The 13,212-nt window shown below is 41.8% G+C and overlaps 1 protein-coding gene across 1 annotated transcript in view; it reads left to right on the plus strand.

The window, feature by feature from the left end:
* Positions 1-13,212, plus strand: part of TMEM232 (transmembrane protein 232) — a 240,137-nt gene that overhangs the window by 49,625 nt on the left and 177,300 nt on the right. Inside the window, exon 8 of the mRNA XM_036887007.2 lies at positions 563-729. Coding sequence (XP_036742902.2) covers positions 563-729 — 167 coding nt within the window. The remainder of the gene's footprint in view (positions 1-562; positions 730-13,212) is intronic.

The following is a 13,212-nucleotide window of genomic DNA, read 5'->3' on the forward strand; positions in this document are numbered from 1 at the left end:
AGAATGGTTATTACTAATTTTTCCACTGCATCAATGGCTGAAACACAAAGATTGCCTAAAAGTTTATAGAAAGAACGTCACAAAGATGGTTGTTAAGTATCATACAGTCTTATGTTGAATGGAAAATTCGTTGCTATATTTAAAATATGTACTTTTAAAAATCACTAACATCTTGAAGAGGAATAAAACTGGAGAATGTTGGATTAAAAGCAATAAGAACTTCAAAGTATCTGTTATGAATGAAGTTCTATTTTAAATTGATTTATTCATCTGGAAGTTTCCAAGCATTGTTGTTCAGTAACTATACTTAATAGAGCATGCAACCATTATGCAATTGCTGTTCTGAATTATATAAACTCTTGTGAACTATTTACCTTGTAGTAGTTTTCTATTATACCACCAGGGGTCACACATAACATTATAAATCTTGAATAGGTGGGGAAATGTGCAGGAGCTTCAGCATCTAAGTACTGAATTTAATTTTATTTTAATAACCAAAGACAAATGAAACAAAATGCAAGATTAATGAAATATTTATCACAAACTCTTTTTCTTACAATAGCACTTTCTGTCTCTGAAGAATTATATTACAAATATCCAAACATCTTTTCAAATGTGCAATTCATTCTGAAAACCATGGAAATTATGTGTAAAAGAGAACTCCTTTCTGGATCAACTTTTGGCTCTGTGGAAAATACGAAAAGATATGAGAACATTGATTCTGATATGGTGCGTATATCCTGGTGCATGGTAAATCATTTAAGATTACTATGATTAAATAATTGTGCTTGCCAATTTGTAACACTGCTGAAGAAAAAATGTAGCTGGGGGAAGAAAATGAACAGCAAAGACACTAAATTCATGCAACCGTACACAAATTTCCTGGACAGTAGTTAATAGGATTAGTAGTGGGGCATCAATATACACCAATACTACTTTAAATAGTGTAATGACTCTTCCTGATAGATTCTATCTCAGCTATTTAATTGTAAATTGCAACATAATTTAGATAGTCTATAAATGAAGATTTTTAAGATGTTACAGTTTTATTAAAGGGAGAGTGTGTAAAGTGCAGGCTCTTAATGAAAGCACGTGTAATATTTTTATACTTCCATAATTCATATGTAATAACATTTAATATGCTATTAAAATCAACTGAAAAATTTTTAAATGGTTCAAAATTGAGGAATTAAAATAATCTCTAGTATATGAAAAATCTCCTTTTAATTTTTAATATGGATATTATGACCAACATTACAGAAGACTATGTATTCCAGTTATGTAAACAGAACTGCAGTAAGCCATACAATTGCTCCTATTCTTTATAGGCTGATGTACTTCAAAAGACAAATTTCAGTCTCTGGGGTTCATAATATTCTTATTTCTTTTTCTCACATATTTTCTAAAAGGAAGCAGTGAACACTTCAAAACCTTGAGTCTTTAATTATTTTATGTGATATATACTTATTATTGTATGGTTTATAAATAGGAAATCTGTTTTTTTAGTAATTTCTTAAAAAAGAAAAAATATGTTTAAACAATGCAAATTGATAAAGCTAAGGAGATTTAAGGAAGATTCTCTTTTTAAATAATTTTATCTTTGAGTTGCCTCAGTTTTCCCATGCTTCCCTTAGGCCCTTTCTAAAACTGACTAAAATTTAAGTACATAAGATATGGTTAAAACATTTAACCATATCTATTTGTAATCTTCCTGGGCCTTAGTGTTTTCCCTGTGGCTTATTATTTGGTGAACCATTTAAATAAAAAGTGACATATACTAATTAATTTGTACCTTTTGGTTATAATTACTAATGAATGCAAATTGCTTCATGCATAAAAAGGAACTTGCATTTAAGTTTAAAAAAATTTTAAACAATAAATATATAATCTAAGACACTGAGCAATGGCAAGAGCACTGATCATGAAGAAGACCTGCCCACCAACTGACTTTGTGATCCAGAGGAGGTTAGTTAAGCTATCCCCATTTCCTTATATTTAAGAAAACAGCATCGTCATCATCACCATCATCACCATCACCATCACCATCATCACCTCACCATCACCATCACCATCACCATCACCACCATCACATCATCACCATCACCATCATTATCACATCATCACCATCACCATCATCACCTTCAAAACCATCACCATCATCACCTTCAAAACCATCACCATCACCATCATCACCATCACCATCACCACCATCACGACCATCATCATCACATCATCACATCATCACCATCATCATCACCTCATCACCATCACCATCATCACCATCATAACCATCACCATCATCACCATTGTAACCATCATCACATCATCACCATCACCATCACCATCACCACTATCATCACATCATCATCTCATCATCACCTCATCACCATCACCATCACCTCATCACCATCACCATCACCATCATCACATCATCACCATCACCATCATCACCATCATAAACTCACCATCACCATCACTATCATCACATAATCATTATCACCATCATCACCATCATTATCACATAATCACTATCACCATCACCATCATAACCATCACCATCACTATCATCATCACATCATCACCATCAGCGTCACCATCATCACATCATCACCATCAACACCATTATCACCATCACCATCACCATCATCACCATCACCATCATCACCATCATAACAATCATCATCACCACCATCATCATCATCACCATCACCATCATCACTGTTGTCATCACCATCACCATCATCGTTTTCATCACCATCATCGTCACCATCTCCATATTTGCCCTACTAATCTACAGGGTTGTGAAGATTCCAAAAAAGCCTGTGCCTTGTAAGTTAATTGAGTGCCATGCAAATAAAGTAATGATTATTGAAAAATATATTTAGAAACTCACCTCCATTTAGGCAGTTAATTATAATAACTTTCATCTAAGGACATGATTATGCTGACTAAATAATTGTGCATACCTATGTGGTTAATTGTGCTTAACTTAATGTAATGATTGGAGTGTTTTTGCTTTAAACAAATAAGATAATGTGAAATCTTGACAACATGGGTGTTCTAGTTATGAAGCAGGCAAACATCAATGATGATTCTGTTTCTCTTTAAGAATCAGTCTGTTTTTGCTGCTCCTGATACACACATGCAGCAAGGAAATGAACTTTTATTGCTGTTTGGCATGGCCTGAACTGGAAGGGGTACACTGTCAGCACATGAAAAGAATGTATCTGCTTAGAGTGGGACAAGTCACTGTGCCTTTTTTCAGTTTTTAGAACAAAAGGCACAGTTTCCATCTTTTCTAAGCTTTATTTCAGCTCTGTATGTGTGATTCTGTAGGGGATTGTAACAGATTTTAGCCTATTAGATTTATTGCTCTCCCTTTTCTCCTCCCATTACCTCAAAATATCAAAACTATAAAGGTAGTATAGCCACAGTGCTGCTAACATTGCTGGTTCAGCTAACTGATTCAGTGCTTGATTTCATGTTTCAAAGTTGTTCCCCAGTTTCAGCCTATTTCTCCAGTATAGTTTCATGTCAGCCAGCCTCTCCAGTTCAGTTGAGTATTTATTCAGTCAGTACCCATCTCTCTCACCTTCTGGAGGAAGAGAAGGGGAAAAAAGAGAGGAAAATGGGAATATAAAATATACATTGGTATTCATCGTCTCTACTCTATTATTAGTATGCTGTAGGAGAGGATTGGTGGATTTATTCCTATAGCCCTTACTCTCCAATAATGCTAAAAGGTCTATGGCAGCATATTTTGGCTACTGTAAAAATACATTATTTTTAATGAATTTATAAGCTTTGGAGTAAAGGCATAATTATTTGTTTTCAAAGTGCTGCTATAAAATTGCTGGGAAAAAAAGAATTCTGTAGGATGTACACATTAGGATACCCACAATATGGGTGTTCTGTTTAAGAATAGGAAATTTCCTTTCCCTGCTGCTGGAACCCATTTCTCCCTTTAATGTTCTTTTAAGCTGATCCAGACACAGACAAAGTTTCCATTGACTTTGACAAATGGTGCACTTTAATTAGCTCTGTGCATTGCAGAGCCAGAACACTGGATTGAGTTTTCCACTCCGTCCTTTGCTCACCAGCAATGTTGAATTTGCTAAGTATAGTTGTCACATGATATTAACATAGTTCTTTAGAGAAGGTAAATTCAAACTCAACTGAAATGTAGTAGACCCTTCAGAAAATAGTTGCATCTGTCCCATATACAAATAGTTTTCTTAAAACTAGGAAACACACACTGTTTACATTCAACTGTGATTAGCAATCTCATCCTCTAATGCTTTAGGTACTGGTAAGCTGAAGGCATTATCTAAATTTGGGGCATTTTGTGCTGTACTGTAATTGTTCATGGTTACTAGGAATTGGGTTAGGCTGAGACACAGGTTCTTTAAAATTGTGAGCATTATCCTATGATTCATGCCCTATTATCCAAGTAACACATTTGTAATGAGAGGTCCTTTCATGGCAATGTTAATAATCTCCAAAATGATTGAAAACAAGGGTGAAACTCAAAAAGCTGTCTCTCAGCAGCCAAAATAGAGCCCATGTTTCAAAGCTTATTTCTGTTACAAAAGAGAGCCTGGTCAGACCTTGAGAGCTTGTGTACTCAAATTTGCATAAACATATGTGATTATCTGAATTCTCAGCAAACATTAGATTAACAACCTATGTAGGTGGGTTTCTCAAGGTAGGCATTGTACAAGATGAGACTTGCAGCCTCTTGGAAGAGGTAATCAAGAGAATATGATCACTGCATGACAATCAAGACTCCTCACCCCCTTCCCTGACTTTGGAATGTATTTTCTGCCCATCATTCCCACAGTGGGGTCCATTTTCAAGAATGCAGACTTGAGAGAGCAATGTGTTATTGAGACCATCTAGGTGGTATACATGACTGAACACAGTTAAGGCCTCTACATAAACGTTAAGATTTTGGTGGGCAGGTGAGGAGATTTACTGTCTTGTGGTGCCCAAGGCAAGCCTTGTATTAAGTTCTCTTCCTTATTAAACCTGCCACCTCCCAATCTGGAGTGGCCTGCCTCTTTCTTTGCTGTCTCCTTGCCCTCTGTGTTTTTAAACCAATGTAGCCTAAAGCTGGACATCAAGTTGGGGGACAGGGAGGTGAAAGACATATAGGAAGTGGTCATAAAGACAAAAAAAAAAAAAACAAAAGGAAGGAAGAAAGGGAGGAAGGGGAAAAAAGAAGAAGGTTCTCTGGGAGTCATTTAATGCAGTGATCATTGCTTTTCAAACTACCTGTGGTAAAAGATTCCTCTCATCTCTTTTAAAAAATAATTCCAAGCCATCACAGAGTGATAAACCATAATAGTATTGAATTACTGAAAGTAAAACAAAAAAGATATAGAAATACAAGCAGTCATTTTTTATTAGGCTGAAAATACATAAAATTAACTCTATAAAATTGTTATTAAAATTTCTAAGTGTGTGTTCTTTTGATAATGAAAATGAGATTTTCAACATGGTCAATAGGGCTAACAGGAGAACCTCAGCCTGCCCCCTTCCCTCCCACCCCCACCTGATGCTTCCAAGTTCTTCTGCCCTGCTTGCTGTGCATGCCAAAATGCCACATATACAGAAGTAGAAAAGTATAAATTCTTCCCCTTGCCTGTGCTCAGGGCTCATACCTTTGGAGATCACTCTCCTCTGAGCCCACCAGCATGAAATAAACCTCCCACCCTCCAAGACCTCCTAGTGCCTTGATTCTTCCAACGGGCGATCCAGTCCAGGTTCCCTAACACTTTATTTCTTTATGCTAGTTAATAGTTTGCAAATGATGCTTACCTGCCAACCATACCTGGAGTGGGACTGATTTCATGTAAATGCAAAGAACTCACACCACCTAATAGCCCTCAGAGTACTGCTCCTTCTCAGTGTGCTACACTAATGATGTACATGATGATTGTATTAAATCACATAATCATTATTATTGTATTAATTCACACAGGTTTGGCAAATATATTTTTCTTTTGAAAAAATCAGGGAAGAAACTTTAACAAGATTTCCATGCAAATGCTTGAAATATATAAAATGTGGTTTTACCTGGAGAATTCACAGGTGTGGCAAGTTCATTTGTTTTTGATGATGCTGATGATCTCCCTTCGGCCAAAGGCCACTGGAACACATTTGCAGTTAAGCAAAGTGAGTTTATTATTTGTTGCAGAGAGAGAACACACCCAAGGAACCATGAAATATATCTAAGACAGTATTAGAATGAATCTGATATAGGATTTGTATTTGGGGTGATTTGAGGAGAGTCTAAAAAGGGATTTTCACTAGATTTGATGCCATCAGTGTGGGTAAAATTGTAACATTTCTGGAGTATCTCACCTTGCTTTAGCGCATTTGCATATCCACGGGTGGAGAGAGTTCATCTCCATGTCAATGGGTAGTTACCTGGGCAACCGAGGGTGTGTCTGAACCTGAGAGTTTAAAGGGAGGGGCTGGCTTGCTTGTTTGCTTCTTCAGGAGCAGAGGAGAGAGATGGCCCTGGACTGCAGTTTGTAAGCAATAAACGAGTTTTAAACTTTATTTCTCCCTTTGATTTCAGTTTTTAGAGGTATTTTGCCCTGGGATTTCCTCTCCCCAGACATACATCTGGCAGCATTTGGCAGGGTGCCTCTGAACCCAAAATCTGTCATAATGGGTATGAACTTTGGGAGGGCTGCTCCTGTGGATGGTGGGGAGGCCCCAGTGGATGCAGAGGTAGAGGGTACCACTTCACCTCTTATTATCCCCCTAGCTGTGGGGCTTCCAAGTTAGCAACCCCTAGTGGGGAATTGGTCTAGGGCAAAGTACCCCTTAGAGGGGTGGGGCCTTCCCCAGAACTGGGGAAGGGTGGAAACACCAGAAGCTGTAGAATTAGCTCTCTGTGAGTTGTAAGACTGCTTGGAGAACTTAGGGGGCCATGTAGCGGCTGGCATTTTAGGGTCTCTTTTCATCAAGATAGTGGAAAAATGTTATACGGGAGAGAGGATTATAGAGGGACTTAGGTGGGAGAGAGAAACACTTCAGCATCGCTTCTAAAAGCTGGATGATAACCTATGGGATGCTGTTAAAAAAGAGAGACAGTTACTGAAAAGGCAGGTCACACTCCTAGAAGATTCCTTAGCTGTGGCCAGGGGGTTGATGGCAGGAAAAGCCACGTTGCAGGAGGCCATGGGGGAGGGGGAGGAAAGAGTAGTGTCTTCAGCCCCAGAAATGGTGGAGGAGGAGCCATTGGTGGAGAAGCCCAAGAGAGAAGAAGAGGAGGAAGGGCCATTGGCAGATCTGCTACCCAGGCCACCGCTGGAGATACCATCTCCTGTTTCAAAGGCCCGCCCAGCTGTAATTAAGAAAATAAAAATGAAACAACTGTGGGCTCCTCAAGGGGAGGAGCAGCTCCCTCCCCAGGTTGTGGAGCACTCCATGCTCCACCCCTATACCTTGGATGAGCTGGTGGACATGAGCATCCGGTATAGGCAGAAGCCATTGAAATCTCTGCCTACATGGCTTTTATGTCTCTGGGATATGGGGGTGGAAAACATTCTTGTGTCAGGTACTGAGATGAGTAGAATTGCTTCCCTGACACTCACCCTTCCCTCCAGCAGCAGTTGTGAAATTCCCATCACACCTCAGGGAATCAGACACCCTGGAATGGCTGAGAGCTGCATCAGGATAGTTTGGCCTACTCAGGGTGATTTACCATATTTTCCCAGTAGTTGGAAAACATATGCAGAGCTCCAACTGGTGCTGCGGGAATTGGGTATGAAAAACATCATCTATAATATGGACCCCCAGGGCCCTGATGAGGAGGTGTTCACTGTAGGAATGAGAAACCTGGTGCTGCATACAGCTCCCACATCTCTCTTTGGGTCCCTAGTGAATACTCTTGTCCCCCACCTATGGCAACCCATAAGGGAGGCTACTTGTATGTTAGCAGATCTGGGAGAGGTTGAAACAATAAGGGCACAGAGGGAAGTACAGGCCATGACTGAAAGGAGAGGTGCAAAAGGCCCCATGAAGGTCTCGAGGACCCGGATGTGGGTTGATTTGATAAAGGCCAGGGTAGTGGAAGAAAAACTTGATGGACAGCCCAATAGAATATTGTTAGAACTGTGGCACCAATTAAAGCCAGAGCAGCAGTTCCAGCCACTGAGATCCAGGACACAGAAGCCAGAGTCAAGGCCTCATGCCTGGCCTGTGTCCCTGAAAAACTTCATGGGAGACAGTATTGAGGATTGGCCTGAGCCCTCACCCCCACAGGAGGATGATTGGGCATTGCAGTTCAACTGAGGGGTCATCAAAGTCCCCAGCTAGGGGAACATAGTGGGGACCAGAGGCTACATGTAGAATTAGCAATTCATTGGTCCCCTCTGAATGTACAATGTGTCCTGGCTCTGGTGGACACAGGAGCTGAGTGTTCTTTGATTCATGGCAACCCTGAGCATTTTCCGGGACCCCTGTTGTGATAAATGGCTATGGGGGTAAGGCAATTAGAGTGAAGAAAGCCCAAATCTCATTGGGGATAGGGCGTTTACCCCCAAAGGAGTATACCATGTACATTTCTCTCATCCCTAAATATATTTTGGGGGTAGATATCCTGCAGGGCCTGTGGTTACAGACCACTGCAGGACTGCAGGTGAGTTCAGACTGAGGGTACATGTGGTAAAGGCAGTTCTGAGGGGACATACTAGGCACCCATCTGTAGCCTGCCTGTACCTTGGCAGGTGACAAATACTAAGCAGTATAAATTGCCTGGGTGGGGGGGAGCACAAGGAATTGGAGAAACCTACAGGAGTTGGAGAGATGGGCATCATAAAGGTCACTCATAGTGCTCTTAGTTCCCCAGTGTGGCCAATGAGAAAGCCAGACAGCTCCTGGCATATGACTGTAGACAACAGGGAATTGAATAAAATCACACTCTCTTTGCATGCTGCTGTCCCCTCTATAGCAGACATTCTGAACGCCCTCAGCCATAAACTGGGGAATTGTGTCATTATGTAGTAGACCTTGCTAATGCTTTCTTCTCTATTGACATAGCACAGGAAAACCAGGAACAGTTTGCCCTCATGTAGGAAGGCTGGCAGTGGACATTCACTATCCTTCCATAGGGATACCTCCACAGTCCCACCATCTGTCATGGACTTGTAGCCCAGGACTTGGCCAAAGGGAGGAAACTGCAAACAGTGCAGCTGTATCACTACATTGATGATATTATGCTCACATGTGATTCTATTTCAGATTTAGAAGGGGCAGTTCCTAGATTGTTGCAACATCTACAGGAAAAAGGATGGGCTGTGAACAGCACCAAGGTTCAGGGACCTGGTTTGTCTGTGAAATTCTTGGGGGTTGTCTGGTCTGGTAAAACTAAAGTTGTTTCTGAAGCACTTATAGACAAGGTCCAGGCTTTCCCCACCCCTACCTCTGTGGCAGTATTACAAGAGTTTTTGAGTCTTTTGCGCTACCAGAGAGTGTTTATCCCACACTTGGCACAAATTCTGAAGCCCTTATACTGGTTGATATGAAAAGGCATCAGGTGGGACTGGGATGAGACATGTACAGCTGGGTTTACTGCTGCCAAGCGGGCAGTCAAGGCCCTACAGGCCTTGAATGTAATGGACTCATCAAGGCCCTGTGAACTAGATGTTCACGTAACTGAAGATGGTTATGGATGGGGTGTTTGGCAGCAGCTTGAATGGACATGCCAAGCTATTGGATTCTGGTAACAACCATGGAAAGGAGCAGACGTCCAGTACACCTTGATAGAAAAGCAACTGGCTGCTGTGCACCACACCTTGCTGGCTACAGAGCCCATTGCCGGAACAGCTCCAACCAAGGTAACAACCACCTATCCCAATATGGGGTGGGTGTGAGACTGGACCCAAAGGCCATGGAGTGGCATGGCACAGACACCTACACTGAACAAATGGGGTGCATATTTACAGCAGCACAGCACCCTCTCTCCTAGCCCCTTAAGTGGAGAACTCCAGTGCTTATTGGGGCCAGTGACCTATACCAGTGGAAAGCAAGAAGAACTTGCTTTTCAGCCCTTGGTAGCTGACACTCCTTATCAGGAGGAAAAAGCCCCTATACCTGAATATACTTGGTACACAGATGGCTCCAGTCATGGGCAGTCCCTGAAGTGGAGGGCTGTGGCTTTCCATCCTAAGACTGAGACATTATGGATGGAGGATGAAGAGGGGAAGAGCAGCCAATGGGGCTGAGTTGCGGGCAGTATCACTCATGATCATTCAGGAGCCCTCCCTCATAGTTGTCTGCACTGACAGCTGGGCTGTCTATTGGGACTTGACCTTGTGGCTACTGACAGGGTATCATGCCAACTGGATGGTTGGCCACCAACCTTTTAGGGGCAAGAGTTGTGGCAAGACCTATGGGCCTCTGGTCAGACTAAGACTATTACTGTTTCCTATCATGTGACTGGCCATTTGCCTTTGGCATCCCCAGGGAATGATGAAGCAGACACATTGGCCCAGGTGTGCTGGCTAGAAAGAAAGCCTGCCTCTGATGTGGCCCAATGGCTGCACCAGTGTTTGTTGCACATGGGATAAAAAACAATGTGGGCTGTAGTCCATCGGTGGCGCTTGCTATTGATCTTTGAAGAAGTCAGCAAAGCCTAGAAGGAGTGCCTTGTGAGCTCTAAGAGGAACTTACACCGAGTCCCACAGCAACATAGGACAATAGTAAGGGGGCCAATACCCTTTGTCAGGTGGCAAATAGACTATATTGGGTCTCTGCCCATATCAGAGGACATCGGTATGCCATAACTTGTGTGGACATGGCTACTGGACTATTGGTTGCTTTTCCTGTACATTGGGCAGATCAGCAAACCACCAAGAGAGGCCTAGAGTGTCTCTTTGAAGCCTGTGGCTGGCCACAGGTGATTGAAAGCGATCAAGGCACCCACTTTACTGGACATGCTTTACAAGAATGGGCACAGCAATTAGGAATAAAGTGGAAATTTCATGTACCATATAATCTTACGGGGCAGGCATGATAGAGAGGTACAATGGTTTGTTGAAATCTGGCCTGAAGTTGGACACCAATAGTCTATGGGGTTGGTCAGTTTGCCTATGGACGGTGCTGAATGAGAAGCCAGGTAAAGGAGCTTTGAGCCCTGTGGATATGCTCACACACCTTGCTGCCTCTCCTATACAATTGTGCATCCAAACCAAAGAAGAGCTATTGAATCCAGGATATGGCCAGCAGAGCAACATCCTGCTGCCAGCCCCTGCTGCATTAAGCCCTGGAGACACTGTTGAATGGACCTGGCCCTGGACATTTCGACACATGCACCAGCCATGGCTGACCCTTCTGGCACGTTGGGGGAAAGGCCTGGAAGCTGGTCTAGTGTGTATTCCTGGAGTAACAGCTGAATGGCCCCCAAAGATCATAGTAGTGTACCAAAACATCCAGCAGGTAAGAGCATCTTGCGGGAAAGTTTTGTTTTATCTTTATGGCCAGTGCATGTACCTCCCGTAGCCCTATATATTGACCCATCTGTAACTCCCACAGGGAAGGGGGTGAAAGTCTGGTATACTAGACCAGGATGAGATCCTATTTCTGCCACTGTTTTATCACAAGATCACTCTCTTGCATGTATCCTACGTGATGGACAAGATTTGCCTATGCTGGTGTCATTAAAACATGTATCTTATCGCCCTTAAGGTTATTTTCTCCTACAGTCCTTCTGGCCTGAATGTGCCCCCTGGCTGCAGCTGCTGCGTGCTGATTGCTGTGAATCCTAAGCTACTGCCTGCCTATGGAATGGATGGGGCTATGGACTTAATCTGCATAAGACTTTGAACCTAGCTGAATCCTCCTACTTGAGGATTGTCATAATTTTATTGCTGTTACTATTGTTATGTCAGTCTGGTCACAATGCTCCAGTTTCCTTGCCCAGGGACCATTGTGGAGGAAGGGGAATGAGTAAACTGTAAAGTGAGATTTCTGGATGGGTGGCCTGTCGTTAAAATTGGAACATTTCCAGAGTATCTCACCTGGCTTTAGTTCATATGCATATCCTCAGGGGTGGAGAGAAGTGTCTGAACCTGAGTGTTTAAACGGAGAGACTGGCTTCCTTGCTTACTTGATTCTTCAGGAGCAGAGGAAAGAGACAGCTCTGAACTTCAGTTTGTGAGCAATAAATGGGTTTTAAACTTTATTTCTCCCTTTGACTGATTTCGGGTTTTAGAGATATTTTGCCCTGGGATTTCCTCTCCCTGGACTTACAGTCAGAAAGTGGGGCAATTCCATGATCGGGTATTTTGTGGGTAGCACAGTGGCTTTGGTGTGTGCTTAGACAAATATTATCAAGTGGCTTTGTTTATTTATTTGTCATGGTCTCATGGTAATAGTATCTGAGACTGATATTGTCTGTGTTTATGGCCAACAGGAAAACAAAATGATTTGGCTGTGTCAGACCAGCTGTACTAATATTAATGTCAAATCAGTTCTGAACACCAGAGGCTGCTTTTTCTTTCTCAATGATGGGTAAAAATGGTATCTATAAAACTGAAAATAAAGCTGAAATCTTGTTCACTGCCTAAATCCTGATCTTTTCTTTACCAAATGCCTTAGGGGATTTTCTCATAAGTTGCATAGGGACCCATGGTCCTTGGGCAGGATGCCCCAAGATGTGCCATTGTGACATGCAGATTATTTTGAGCAGCTAAAACCATCAAGGCTCCAAAGAGGAGAGTTATCACCATAGATGGCTATATTATAATCTAAACTAGGTGTGGTAAATGGGGAGGGACTAGCTAAATCTGTTAAAATTACTCTCCGTGCTCCATTGTTTCTGTGTAGTGCAGTAAATATTTTGTTTATCAAACATTTACTCTTTTCCTATTTCTGTGAATTGCATCACTTTTCCTTAGAAGCCTCAGACCTCTACCCCCTTCTCCTTGGTTCTGGATGATATATATCCCTCATTCTCCCTGTCTTTGAAACCCATGTCTATGGCTTCCCCATACATACATAATTAAACTTTGTTTTTTCTCTTGTTAATCTGTCTCATGTCGATTTGATTCTTAAACCAGCTAGAAGAATCCCCAGGGGTAGAGGAGATTTCTTCCTCCTCAACATCTGGTTAATAAGAATTTCTGACCTAACTGAATGTTCTATGTAGCCATGCAATGTCCATGATTAAAACAAAAAACAAAAATGTACTGATTG

The sequence above is a fragment of the Manis pentadactyla genome, chromosome 2 (genome assembly GCF_030020395.1).
Source record: "Manis pentadactyla isolate mManPen7 chromosome 2, mManPen7.hap1, whole genome shotgun sequence".
Lineage (NCBI taxonomy): Eukaryota > Metazoa > Chordata > Mammalia > Pholidota > Manidae > Manis > Manis pentadactyla.